At 44.7% G+C, this 12,840-nt stretch overlaps 1 protein-coding gene across 1 annotated transcript in view; it reads left to right on the forward strand.

The window, feature by feature from the left end:
* GPC3 (glypican 3) overlaps positions 1–12,840 on the forward strand; it is a 78,772-nt gene that overhangs the window by 28,848 nt on the left and 37,084 nt on the right. The window contains exon 3 of the mRNA XM_026716561.2: positions 11,768–12,462. Within this exon, the coding sequence (XP_026572346.1) occupies positions 11,768–12,462 (695 nt within the window). The remainder of the gene's footprint in view (positions 1–11,767; positions 12,463–12,840) is intronic.

The following is a 12,840-nucleotide window of genomic DNA, read 5'->3' on the forward strand; positions in this document are numbered from 1 at the left end:
ACATCATTAAGGAGCAAAAAAAAAGAAAAAAAAAGGGACATTGATCTACTTGTTTGATTCTACCATCAGGATCGGTTTGCAATTTTTCTTCTAGGGGTCAGAATATAAATCGATAGAAAAACAGATGCTTCTAAATTTGAGCCCTGGCTCGTCCTGTCATTTCTCTATTGCAAATCCAGGGATGATGGATCAGATCGGCACTTCTGCTGTTTCAAGCAGACATGATTGAATTGTTGATAAAAAGAAGTACGCAGTCATTGCAAGAGAGCTGCCAGCACAATTCCAAAAATCCAACCAATAAGTTAAAATATTGGGATACCTGTGGATTTTTTTTCTCTCCAAATCCGAGAGGGAAAAAAATAAACAAACTAGAAAATCTGTGAGCTGCAAGGCCTTATAAATATGCAGGTGGTTTATTTGAAAGGTGGATGTTTAGTAGCTGTGGGTTGCTTTCAGTGACAAATGGCTAGATAAATATTGATGAGGCATAGCAGGGCAAGGAAATGTAACAAAAGCAGTTTTTTTTTTCTTTTTCCCTCCCTTGTTCGGAGCTTAAAAGTTTCCTAATGGTTTGACAGTCAGTGAGTAGCTTAGATCTTGCGTCTTTCAATCTTAGCAACTTTCAGATGGGTGGATTTCAATTCCCAGAATTCCCCAGCCGGCTTTGAAGTCCCCCCCATCTTAAAAAATTGCTGAGATTGGAAAATATTAGTTAGATGGTGGATTTCATTGTGCATTCTTCAAAATCCTGGAGATCAGCTAAAAGTTTCTGCAATTGAGATCAGGTCATCTGGTCCAACCCCCACCCCACACCCGGCCCAAGTGGGAGACCCTATACTATTTCTGACGAATGGCAGTCCAATCTCTTCTTGAAAGTCTCAAGCGATGACAACTTCCAAAGTCAACTTCTGTTCAATTGGTTGGTTGTTCCCACTGTCAGAAAATTCCTCCTTATTTCCAGGTTGAATCTCTCTTTGTTCAGTTTCCATCCATTATTCCTTGTCTGGCCTTCAGGTGCTTTGGAAAATAGCTTGACCCCCTTCCTCCTCCCTGTGGCAGCCCCTCAAGTATTGGAAGACTGCTATCCTGTCTCCCCTGGTCCTTCTCTTCCCTAGACTAGCCAGGCCCGGTTCCTGCAACCATTCATCGTATGTTTTAGCCTCCAGTCCCCTCATCATCCTGGTTGCTCTTCTCCACACTCTTTCTAGAGTCTCAGCATCTTAGCTAGACTAACTTTAGGCCAAATCAGGATGAGGCTGGGATCAGTGAGTAAGTGGGGGGTGGCCTGTTGATTTCCACCCCTGCCAGACTGCTCCATTGGGGAAATTTTGTGCCCGGATCCCTGTTTATTTAATGCAGAACAAAACACTTCATTTCACACGATGCTCTTAAGATCTCAGATCTTGCTATTTTCCCCTTTTATGACCCCGTCTCATCAGAAAATACTGCTAAGGCCTAACACACCCCGGGAATTGCACTGCTGTCATTTGCAAGTCCCCTCTCTCCTCTCTCCTCCTCCCAACCTTTCCTGCCTGCTTGGTGCAGCTTTAATGGCACTTGGAGGCACCAAAAGTGTTTTTGTGGTTTTTGTTTTTTTTCCACAGCTCAGAGTGGATGAAGAGGATAATGGAGGTTGGAGAAATTATTATTTTTTTTTATTTTTTTTTCCCTACAGGATTCAAATCTATCTTGGTGCAGAAGCGCAGAGAGAGGCTTTAATTGCAAAATGGGAAATGCCTCTGTTTGAGAGCAAGCGACTCTCACTGCCCCCGACTAGGCAAAACTTGCAGTTTTAGCTGCACTTTTAATTTTCTTTCATGGGTGGTAGGGCGGACCTTTGGACCTAAAAAGAAAGGCTTCCCAAGTTTATAGCAAAGTATTGCCACTCCTAGGAACACAACCCTCCCCCTGGGATTTTCTTCCCTTTAAGAAAAGTGGTCACACGATGTCCCGAACCCTGGAGCCTTCGTAAATACAGGAACTCCTCAACTTGCAACAGTTCATTTAGGGTCAGTTCAAAGTTCACTTAACAAACTTAGCAGCAGAAATTCTGGGCCCAATTGTGGTCCTAAGCTGAGGAATACCAGTACATGCCAGCTGACAAACACTCCAATTTTCTTCACGTGACCCCAAAGGTGCTATGAACGTCATAAGCGTGAGAACTGGCTACAAGTCATTTCTTTCAGTGCCATTGAACAGTCAAGGACTACCTGGGTATATGAACTACTCAAAGTGTCCTTGCTGCCTTTTTGTCTTAAAGCTCCCTTCCTTTGCCGTTTACGGCTGCGTCATTCTGCGGAGAACTGGTCTTCCTTCTGCCCGCAAGGCCATAAATTTAAAGCCTCATGAAACCAACCTTTGGAGTTGTATAAGGAGAAATTTTGATGTTGAAAGAGTTGGAGAATAACTCTCGCTGCCTCTTTTGCTGCAAATGTTAGATAACAGATAATCAGAGTTGGAAGGGACCTTGTAGGTCATCTACTCCAACACTCCTACATCATTTCTGACAGTTGGCAGTCCAATCTCTTCTTGAAAGTCTCAAGTGATGAAGCTCCCACAACTTCCGAAGGCAGCTTTTGTTCCATTGGTTGATTGTTCTCACTGTCAGAAAGTTTCTCCTTATTTCCAAGATGAATCTCTCCTTGTTCAGTTTCCATCCATTATTCCTTGTCTGGCCTTCGGGGCCCTTGGAAAATAGCTTGACCCCCTCCTCCTTCCTGTGGCAGCCCCTCAGATATCGGATCACTGCTATCTTATCTCCCCTGGTCCTTCTCTTCCCTAGACTAGCCAGGCCCAATTCCATTCTTCATATGTTATGACTTTGTTTCTGCAGGGTTTTACTGCTTGAGTAGAATTTCTGTCTGGCTGATGGATAAAGTGTTCGTTTTAGCCTCTTTCTCAATTTCCCTCTCCAGGGGGAATCCCAGTTCACTCTGATCCATATCACGAGAAGCTAATAGCTCCCTTGAGTTTTCCTGCTTTTTAAAAACCATCCTTTTTCCCCCCATCCCCAGTTTTGCATCTTAAAGGGAAGAGGTTTCCATTTTGTTTCCCCCAAAATAAAAATAAAAAAGTATTGATTGATAGCACAGTCCTGAATTCATGTTCAAAATCTCATTGTTGGACAGTTTTAGACAATGCCAAAGAACACAATAGAAACATTAAAATACACAACCAATGTTAAAGCTCATAGAAGTTCATTTGATAATTGGATACTCTGCCTAAACCAATTATCTTTAAATTTCCAATTACTACCTAATTCCTGTATTTGTCATTCTGAATATTAATTCTTTTCTTTGGATGCTCAGCTGTTTTGATCGTATTAACAGGAGCCTGAAAGCAATTTAATAAGGTATTAATGGGATATGAGCGAAATCAGAGAGTGACCTCATCTTCTTCCCTAATTCCTTCCTTCCCTGCTTAAAAAAGGAGACTAATTCACATGTGGTACTCCTGATGCCTGAACCAGTAAAATCGTACCCCCCTGTTTATTTAAAAAAAAATATGTGTATAGTGTTGCTATTTGTTGTGAGTGTTGGAGAATAGCAAAACAATCTCTGCTTGGAATGAGTGGCTCAGATAACATTTTGACAAAAGGTGAGAAATTAAATAACAGTTTTGGAAGTTCAGAGAAATGCTTGGAAATAATTCCCTAGAATAGCAGTCTCCAACCTTGGCAACTTGAAGACTTGTGGACTTCAACTCCCAGAATTCCTTTGCTGGCTGAGGAATTCTGGGAGTTGAAGTCCACAAGTCTTCAAGTTGCCAAGGTTGGAGACCCCTGCCCTAGAATTTACAGGTTGAGTTAAAGAGAGACTTTGAAAGGGAACAGTTGTTCAGAACGAAGCAAGTTCTGATTATTTTCTTTAATTATTTTTTTAAAGGAATCATTTTCTTCTATCCGTAGCTGTGAATGGGTTAGCCTTCAACTGGAAATGGAAATGTTTCCCAGAGATCAAAATCCAGCTGCAAATAAAATTGTTTTCTCCCCCGTTCTCTTTCTCCCCTTTGAAGAAAATTGAAAGGCGGCTCTGCCTAGCCTGGAATGGAATTTGACAGCCAGACAGTCGACTATCCAAGACAGAAGCAAAAGAACGAGGGAGTTTTGGACAGTGCTGAGCTGGCTTTAAACTATGGTTTAAATGGGGTTGCAGGCTCCTTACAACGAGGCAGCACAATGCGGATCTGGGCACCTCATTTTGCAAATGCAAAATTCGTGAGCCTGAACGTTTCCATTTCTGGGGATGAATATTTAACCGCATTGAAAAATGTATTCTCTGTTGGTTCTTGTATGCATCTGTTATAAAATATGCATTCTTGGTGTTGGGAAGATTTGAGTCTCAAGACAATGTCTTTGGTCTGCTTTTCCTGCTCCAAACCATCTCCTGATTATTTATTGATTGATCGACCAACCACGTGTCTCTCCGTCTTTTCCAAAGCTGCCATTTGCAAACTTTTACAAGTTCGTTAAAAAATAGCTAATGTGAAACCATCCCAGTACGGAATTCTGAAAAAAATCAAAGGATGTTGTTTGTACCTGGATTTGGATAGGACCTCTCTCTTTCTTTTTAATCAGATTTGTCCTGGACTTGTTCTGTGTTAGTAGCAATTTTTAAAGGAATTTGTGCTGCAGTTGAATATTTGCAGGAATCCCGTGCTGTCCATTTCAAATGCAGCTACAGTAGATCTGCTTTAGAAAAAAATAATGGCTGTTATTAAATCTTGAGGCTTTCTGTAGCTTCTGCCCTAGATAGACAGACAGACAGACAGACAGATAGATAGATAGATAGATACCGTAGATAAATGGGTGGGTGAGTGGATGGATGGATGGATGGAGATAGATAGATAATGAGATGACCCAGGGTGGGATACAAAACAAACACAGTCGTAAAAACAAGTGAAGCCTCTTTTATTCCTTTAGTTTGCTTCCAAGCTCCGAATATCTTTGACAGAAAACCAAAAAACCTCCCACACAGTTACACGAAGAACGAAAAAACCAACACAAACCAGGCAAGATAAGGGCTGGAGGACGTCCACAGATAACACACACTGGGAAGGATGCCAAACTCAGAGAGGAACTATAAACTAGAGATATTTACACGCTTTGTTTCTAGCGTTTGCCAGTACGCAGGTCCAAACCCTTATTCAGTTGTCACAGCTGCAGCCCATGAAGAGAATCATGGCCTTCTCCTCCTGAGTAGACCACGTCTCTCCCTTATCCTCTCCTCCCTGCGTGCCCTAGGATGGAGAGGGGATGGGCCTGGGTCCTCCTCTGACTTCCCAGCTGGCCTCTGCCCTTCCCCAGCCTCCTCCACAACCTCTGGAGCCCCACTTCCACTCCCTGTTGGCTGTTCCTCCTCTCCCTCGGAGTCCGTTTCCACCAGGGGCATGACAGATAGATAGGTGGAGAAAGATGGATGGAGATAGATAGATAGATAAGGTAGGTAGGTAGGTAGGTAGGTAGGTAGCTGGATAGACAGACAGAAATAGGTAGCTAGGTAAATAGGTAAATAGATATGATAGACAGACACAGATAGGCAAAGTAGGTAGGTAAGTAGACAGGCAGGCAGGCAGGCAGGCACATCTAATCCACCACTTCCCTTCTCCCAAAGAAACTTCTGTCAAGTCAGTAGATTCAGAACTAATTAAGATTTCTGCATCTTCTTGAGTTGTCCATAGGAGGGAAGGTTTCAGCACACGCACAACATTGCTCACCAGCACTGAGTCTACGTGGACGACGTCCCTTCCACTCACCCCCGTGTTTTGGCAGCTTGTTTACTCCAAGGGGCCTTCCTGGATCTGCCCTCCACCCTGGAGAAGGAGGCCAGGGGAAGGCTCACCCTCTGGGTGGTCTCCAGCACCTTGGGGATTTATGGGGACAACCCCAGCAATTGGACAATCTTGCCTTCTGCGGGGAAGGGTTCATCAATTCCTGAGTCTGAAATAAATGAAGGCGCGGCCCTCGCGATAGACGGATGCTAATTTTAAAATACGGTCGAACTGCCTTTGGACTTAAATCATCCCTTTCTGTAAATGTTCTAGATGCAGCGGATCTGCTCGCTGTGGGTTGATGAAAAATGCATGACTTGGAGGAAAGCAGGCAGATGCATTTAATTTTAAAGGCCTCTTTAGGCAGAAGACGCTGGACGCTGGCCCCAAACGAAGCTATCGTGCTTGCATTTATTAAATCTATTAGTAGGTAATTGGTAGAATACGTCTGTTGGCTCTCGGTCTGGTTCCAAAGTCAAGAAAGGAATTAACTTCTCAACTCTTCACGATATGTCCGGTGACATCACTGCTTTTTGTGAAATACGAAGAAACTCAGAGTGGGCCTACACTTAGGCAAGAAAAACCAAAAGGACACATACAGACTGGGTGAAACCAGGCTCAATAGCAGGAACTGGGAGAAGAGGGATCTTGGAGTCTTAGTGAACAACCACCTAAATAGGAGCTAGCAGTGTGTGGCAGCAGCCAAAAAGCCAATGCAACCCTAAGTTGCATTAACAGAGGGATTCGATCAAGATTGAGGTGCTAATACCACCCTATAAAGCCTTAGTAAGGCCACACCTAGAGTACTGTATCCAGTTTTGGACACCACAATATAAAAAAGATGTTGAGACTCTAGAAAGAGGGCAGAGAAGAGCAACCAGGAGGATGAGGGGACTGGAGGCTAAAACATACAAGGAACGGTTGCAGGAACTGGGCTTGGCTAGTCTAGTAAAGAGAAGGACCAGGGGAGACAGGAGAGCACCTTCCAATATTTGAGGGGCTGCCCCAGAGAGGAGAAGGGGGTCAAGTTGTTTTCCAAAGCCCCCGAAGGCCAGACAAGGAATAATGGATGGAAACTGAACAAGGAGAGATTCAACCTGGAAATAAGGAGAAACTTTCTGACGGTGAGAACAATCGACCAATGGAACAGACGTTGCCTCCAGAAGTTGTGGGAGCCTCATCCCTGGAGACTTTCAAGAAGAGATTGGACTGCCGTCTGTCAAAAATGGTGTAGGGTCTCCTGCTTGGGTGGGGGGTTGGACTAGATGACCTACAAGGTCCCTTCCAACTCAGATTATCTGCTAGTTGTCTTTTGGTTGCTTTGCTGCCTAGTTTATAAAAGTCTACTCTACAACTTCATGGTGTGTGTGTGTGTGTGTGTGTGTGTGAGACTCTCTTTTCAGAATGGGGGTTGAACTAGAAGACCTTTCAGCTCTATAATTCAAGTTTCCTGCAGTTCCACCAGCCCTCTCTTGCCAAGATTGAAGCATTTGCCGAGGAAATACAAATTTAGGGAGCATTGGATAATTCTGGAAGCTGACTTTATCAGGATAGATCAATAAATTCAGCCTGGCATCTCATTTTCCAAGAGCTGTGTCCTGGTATTATATTTGTTAGCATAGGTGCAGTGTTGACAATATTAAATTGTTAATATATCAAGTGCCTGTCGTTATATTTCCCAAATATTTTTCTCACTTTCTTTTCAGCTGCAAAGAAGAAGAAATCTCTTCGAAGTGACATCTCTGTTAAAAAAGCAGGGATGGCTTTTTTCATTAAAAAAAAAAAATCTATTACACCAGTCAAAGGTTACAGGGTTTTCTGATGATATGTAATAAAAAAGAAAGAAAAACCCAATAAAAACAGTGGAATGCACTTAAAAAAAAAAAGTTGCAGGAAACTAGAAAAACCCCGAGTTTTTTTTAAAAAAAGGAAGAGATATTTGATCAGTCTTTCATAAAAGATGAATCATGCCTTAAACGTTTTTCTTTTCCTGCAGGGACGGTGAATGGTCCCAGCCAGCCAAGATGCTGGCGTTGCCCACAGACCCTAATTTTATCTTTCAATCTGGTAGTTCAGTCCTGAAGGAGCAAGGGAATCCCCACTGCACCCATTTCATTGACTTAAATATTGGTAGACTGAGGCACAATGAGATTGGTATCCGTTGTCTTGATTTTTATCAGAATTGATTCCGGGGTGGCCCTTTTGCAGTGGGTTTTTTTGGGGGTGGGTGAGGTGGGAGGAGATTTTTCAGATTTTAACTCTAGATCCACTGCTTTGGACTGTGTGTGTTGTATTCCACTACGAGTTCCTCTGTTTCCCCCATCCTGGAAATTGTCAAAATTAATCACGAATCTTCCGCCTACCCTTCCCCATCCTCCTTGCTCTTAGTTGCAAAGTATGATAATTAGACATCCGAAAAGCTACATAAAGTTTAATGCGGCAGTGCAGTATGATGTTGAATTATCTCAGACTGCATCCATTAATTAAAGAAAAGTTCTACCAGAAATGGAGTCGTCCCCCCGTTCCCCCCCCGGCTCCTAATCTTTAAAAAGTGTATTGCTCTGTTCCAAACGGACCCTCCAGGAATAGAGAAAGGAAAGCTGATGGATTGAATTGCGATGGTTAGCGGCTAGAACAGCCTTTAACCTGGATAACGATCTGAGTTTGATGTTGGGGTGGCTGAGCCACCCAGATAGAAGTGAGGTCAGGGAGAGAAGAGAAGGTGGCCTGAGCACAGTGGGTGGTAGTTGGATGGCTAGTTCATGGTTCAAGGCCTCCGTCACAGGTGTGGGTGCAGATCAAAGGTGAGGGGTCTTTGACAGTTCACCTGGATAAGATAAAGGTGTTGACGTACGGTGGTTTGATGAGAGAATGTGTCAAGTCCAAAATTGACATATGAGTAGCCATTTTATTTAGCCTCATTATTATATATTCCTTTTCTTTCTTTCGTTCTTTCTCTATGTGGGGTAATTCCAGGTTGTGTCAGATCTGGAATTACAACAGACTTTGCCAATTGGATGCTTTCCTAACTAAAAGAAATTGTTTTGGAAGATGGACTTTGCTTTTTTTCCTTGTTAAATGGATTCCATCACTTGGAAACCTGGCAGAATGGTGGTGACTAGGCCAGAAAGCAAAGTGTGATGAGGTCTGCAGCACCATGGACAACTCCAAAGAAGCTCTAGTTGGGTTGGGAACCAGAGAGGAAGGGAAGCCTTCCCAGGCCATGGCTTGTTGGGTTGGTGCAACACTATAAGTTGTAAACCAAGGTTTCCAGAACATAGCACAATGTCTGGATTCACAGAGTCGGCTCAACTAAGACTGAAGAAAACCAATTCATGCTGGATGAATTGTGTGACGTCTTACCCTCCACTTTCTGTTTTTGAGAAGGTGACGGAGCGAACGTCTTCTGTAGATCCCTTTCCTTCATTTCCCCTTACGTGTCTTCTCCACTATTGTGTAAGTGCTAGGCGTAATCCATGTCCCTGGGAGATTTGGAATGCTAAGTTACGACATCTCAGGTCCTTGGGAAGAACTCAATGAGTATCAAGCCAATAACAGCTAAAGAACTGGCTGTGTATATAATAATAAATCATCATCATTACCTCGATGGAAGAAACAGCATAAAGTTTAAAGTTCCAAAAGAAGAGAATATTGTAGCCCAGGGTTGAACTGTGGAGTCCTTGAAGCACTCTAAGCTTAGTTGTTGACTTGTAGACATTTCAATACCCAACTAGGTAACGTCATCAGTGTGAGGGAGTGTGGGGTTTCCTCCCTTTTTATATGCAGTCGCTTAACCTGCTGATGTGGGTAGAAGCATGGTTTTCTTTTTGGTGGTTTCTTCGTTTGGTTTTCTTCTTGGTTGTTTGTCTGGTGTTAATCCCCGCTTATTTGGGTACCGGTTGCTGGATATTTGTTTTTATAGGAGTTTAGCCAGCCTGATAATTTGGAATCGGACAGAAATATGAGTTTTCAGGAGTGCTGACTGATGACAATGTTATCTGGTCAGGTAATGAAACCTCTGCTGAGAATAACCAAGCTCGGAGAGCACCAAGGACTCCACAACCTTTAAAGTGCCCGATGCATAATCAACTTTATTTTAATGTGCGATCTGCTTCGCTTTAATGACAACCTTCACTGAAAGGTGCTGTGAACACCAGGCACTGGGCTTTTAATCTTGCTAAGTGGCTTAATTTTCAGCTCTGTCTTCCTGCCGGGACTTCCACAATAGAGACAATCTGTGATTCAGTTTGGATCTAACGTGAGCTGGGAACAACACGACGGGGAAGAATCCAAACAAACTTCCATTTTTTCATGGGAATCATTTTTAGGGGCTCCCCTCCTCCCCTTTTCTGTCTACCATTCCGCTGAGAGCCGCTCTGCCAGGAAAGGTGAGCGACCTGCCAACTGCCAAAGTGCTTGTTAAGTTTCCATTCCTTTATTAAGGCTGCCCTGGAGGTTTGGAAGCCAAAGATGGTGCGGGACTGTTTAGCATTGAAAAAGAAAATCTATTGCCTCTTGCCCGTCACAATCCTCTACACACACAACGCCCCCCCATCTCATTTTTCCCCTTTTGCTGTGCTAATTCACAGGCTGGTGGGATTTTTTTGGGGGGGGCAGACATTCTTTGATCACCTGAGCAGCAGCAAAGGGCTTTGGGTGCTGGGGACCAATTAGTGGGGGCAAATGGCCTGCAGGCGGCTTCAGAGAGACAAAGGGGATTTAGGCACTTTGGCACTTGACAGCCTTACAGAATAGCCAGAGTTGGAAGGGGCCTGGGAGGTCTTTCAGTCCAGGGGTCACTAACCTTTTGGACCTCAGGGACCACCAAACTCATACTTTTAAATCCCGCCGACCAGAGGGACCCTGGGAAAATCCCCCCAAAAGTCTGCAGGAAAATTCCCCACCCCGTTTTCCTACCGGTCGATCGTTCTTTATTTGGGATCGCAGGATACTGTCTCCAGCTCCGTTCTCAGGGGGAGAGAGGGAGAGACTTTGGGCTTCATGCAAGGAAAGCAGCAGAAGCCGCAGAAGTCTTTCTTTCTCTCCCCCAAACTCCGCCAGAAATGGCTCTTTGTGAGACTTGTCATGTCAACGCATTTGGGGGAGAGAAAGAAAGACTTCTGCTGCTTTCCTTGTGTTCAGCCAAAAGCAGAAGAAGAAAGAAGCGGGAAGAAGCAGCCCGGTGGCCAGGCGAGGCATGTGGGGTGAGAGGGGCAAGTTTCCCCCCTCCGCCCTTTTCCCCCTCCCCTCACTACCTCGTGCTGTTCACAATGCAAGCGATGCAAGCCTTGTGTTCCCGTGGGCCACGTGGGCGGCACAGCCTTGTGTTCCCGCATAGCCTGGATTAATTGCTTTGGGGGTGACATTTCTCTGCAGACCACCAAAATTTTCTTGTGGCCCCTACCAGTGGTCCCTGGCCCACCGGTTGGAGACCCCTGGACTAGTCCAATCTCCTTCTCAGGCAGGAAACCCTAGGCCATTCCAGGCAGATGGTTCTCCGGTCTCTTCTTGCAAACCTCCAGTGATGGAGCTCCTAGAGGCAAGTGGTTCCACTGGTTAATTTTTCTCACAGTCAGGAAATTTCTCCTTAGTTCTAGATTGGATCTTTCCTTGAGAAGTTTCCATCCGTTGTTTCCTGTCCTGCCTTCAGGTGCTTGGAGAATAAGTTAGCTTCCTAGTCTTTGCAGCAGCTCTTCAAATATTAGAACACTGCCGCCATATTTCTCTTAGTCCCTTCTTTGAAGAGACACACACAATTACTGCAAACATTCAGCATATGTTTTAGCCTCCAGGTCCCCAATCGTTGTCGTACACTTTTTCTAGACAATATCTTTTTTTTTTTTTGTATTGTGATGTCCAAAACAGGACACAGTCCCTTTTCCTCCTGAATTTCTCCGGCTCTTTAATATCTTTCTCCCAGAAAATCCTTAACAAGATTGTGGTTGTGATTGTCTTGCTTGCTGACTCACTACCCACCTCCTCTCTCCCATTTTTCTAGAAGCCTTTGAAATGGTCGTGCACCACGCCAGGAACTACACCAACTCCATGTTCAGGAACTACTACCGCCACGTGGCTGCCAGGACTTCTAAACTGGTGGGGGAATTCTTCACCGACATTTCCCTCTACATCTTGGGCTCAGAGATCAACATCAACGACATGGTCAACGAGCTCTTTGATGGCTTGTTCCCCTTGATCTACCCCCACCTGATCCATCCGGGGGCCCCCGACCCTCCTGTGGAGACCCTGGAGTGCCTGCGGCTAGCCCGGCGAGACTTGAAGGCATTTGGCCCCTTCCCCAAAATCATGATGACCCAGGTGGCCAAGTCCCTGCAAGTCACCCGCCTCTTCCTCCAGGCGCTCAACCTCGGCATCGAAGTGGTGAACACCACCGACCACTTGAGGTTCAGCAAGGAGTGTGGGCGGGCGCTGCTGAAGATGTGGTACTGCCCGCAGTGCCAGGATCTGCTCCTGGCCAAGCCGTGCGCGGGGTTCTGCCGTGGGATGTTGCAAGGGTGCCTGGCCAGCGTGGTGGAAATCGACGGTCCCTGGCGGGAATATCTCCGCTCCCTGGAAGGGATGGTGAAGGGCATGAAGGGCCCCTACGACATAGAACATGTGCTCCTCAACCTCTTCTCTTTGGCTCAGGACTCCATTGGTCACGTGCAGAAGAACGCTGGGAAGTTGGTCCCAACCGTAAGTTCTTCTTTTACTGGGGGCATTTGTTAGTTCGTGAGGTACCGAAGTTGCAGGATGCATCTGTCTATCTGTCTGTCTGTGTGTCTCTCTATCTCATATCTCTGTACCAATATCTACATCTTTCTCTCTCTCATATCTATCTATCTATCTCATATCTCTGTATCTATCTATCTATCTATCTATCTATCTATCTATCTATCTATCTATCTATCTATCTATCTATCTAATATCTCTGTATCTATATCTACATCTCTCTCTCTTCTACCTCTCTCTCTCTGTCTCTCTGTCTCTCTCTCTCTCTCTCCATCCATCTCATATCTTTGTATCTGTATCTACATCTCTCTTTCATCTATCTATCTATCTATCTATCTATCT

This window comes from Pseudonaja textilis, chromosome 12 (genome assembly GCF_049901715.1).
Source record: "Pseudonaja textilis isolate UNSWEBS1 chromosome 12, rPseTex1.2, whole genome shotgun sequence".
Classification (NCBI taxonomy): Eukaryota; Metazoa; Chordata; class Lepidosauria; order Squamata; family Elapidae; genus Pseudonaja; species Pseudonaja textilis.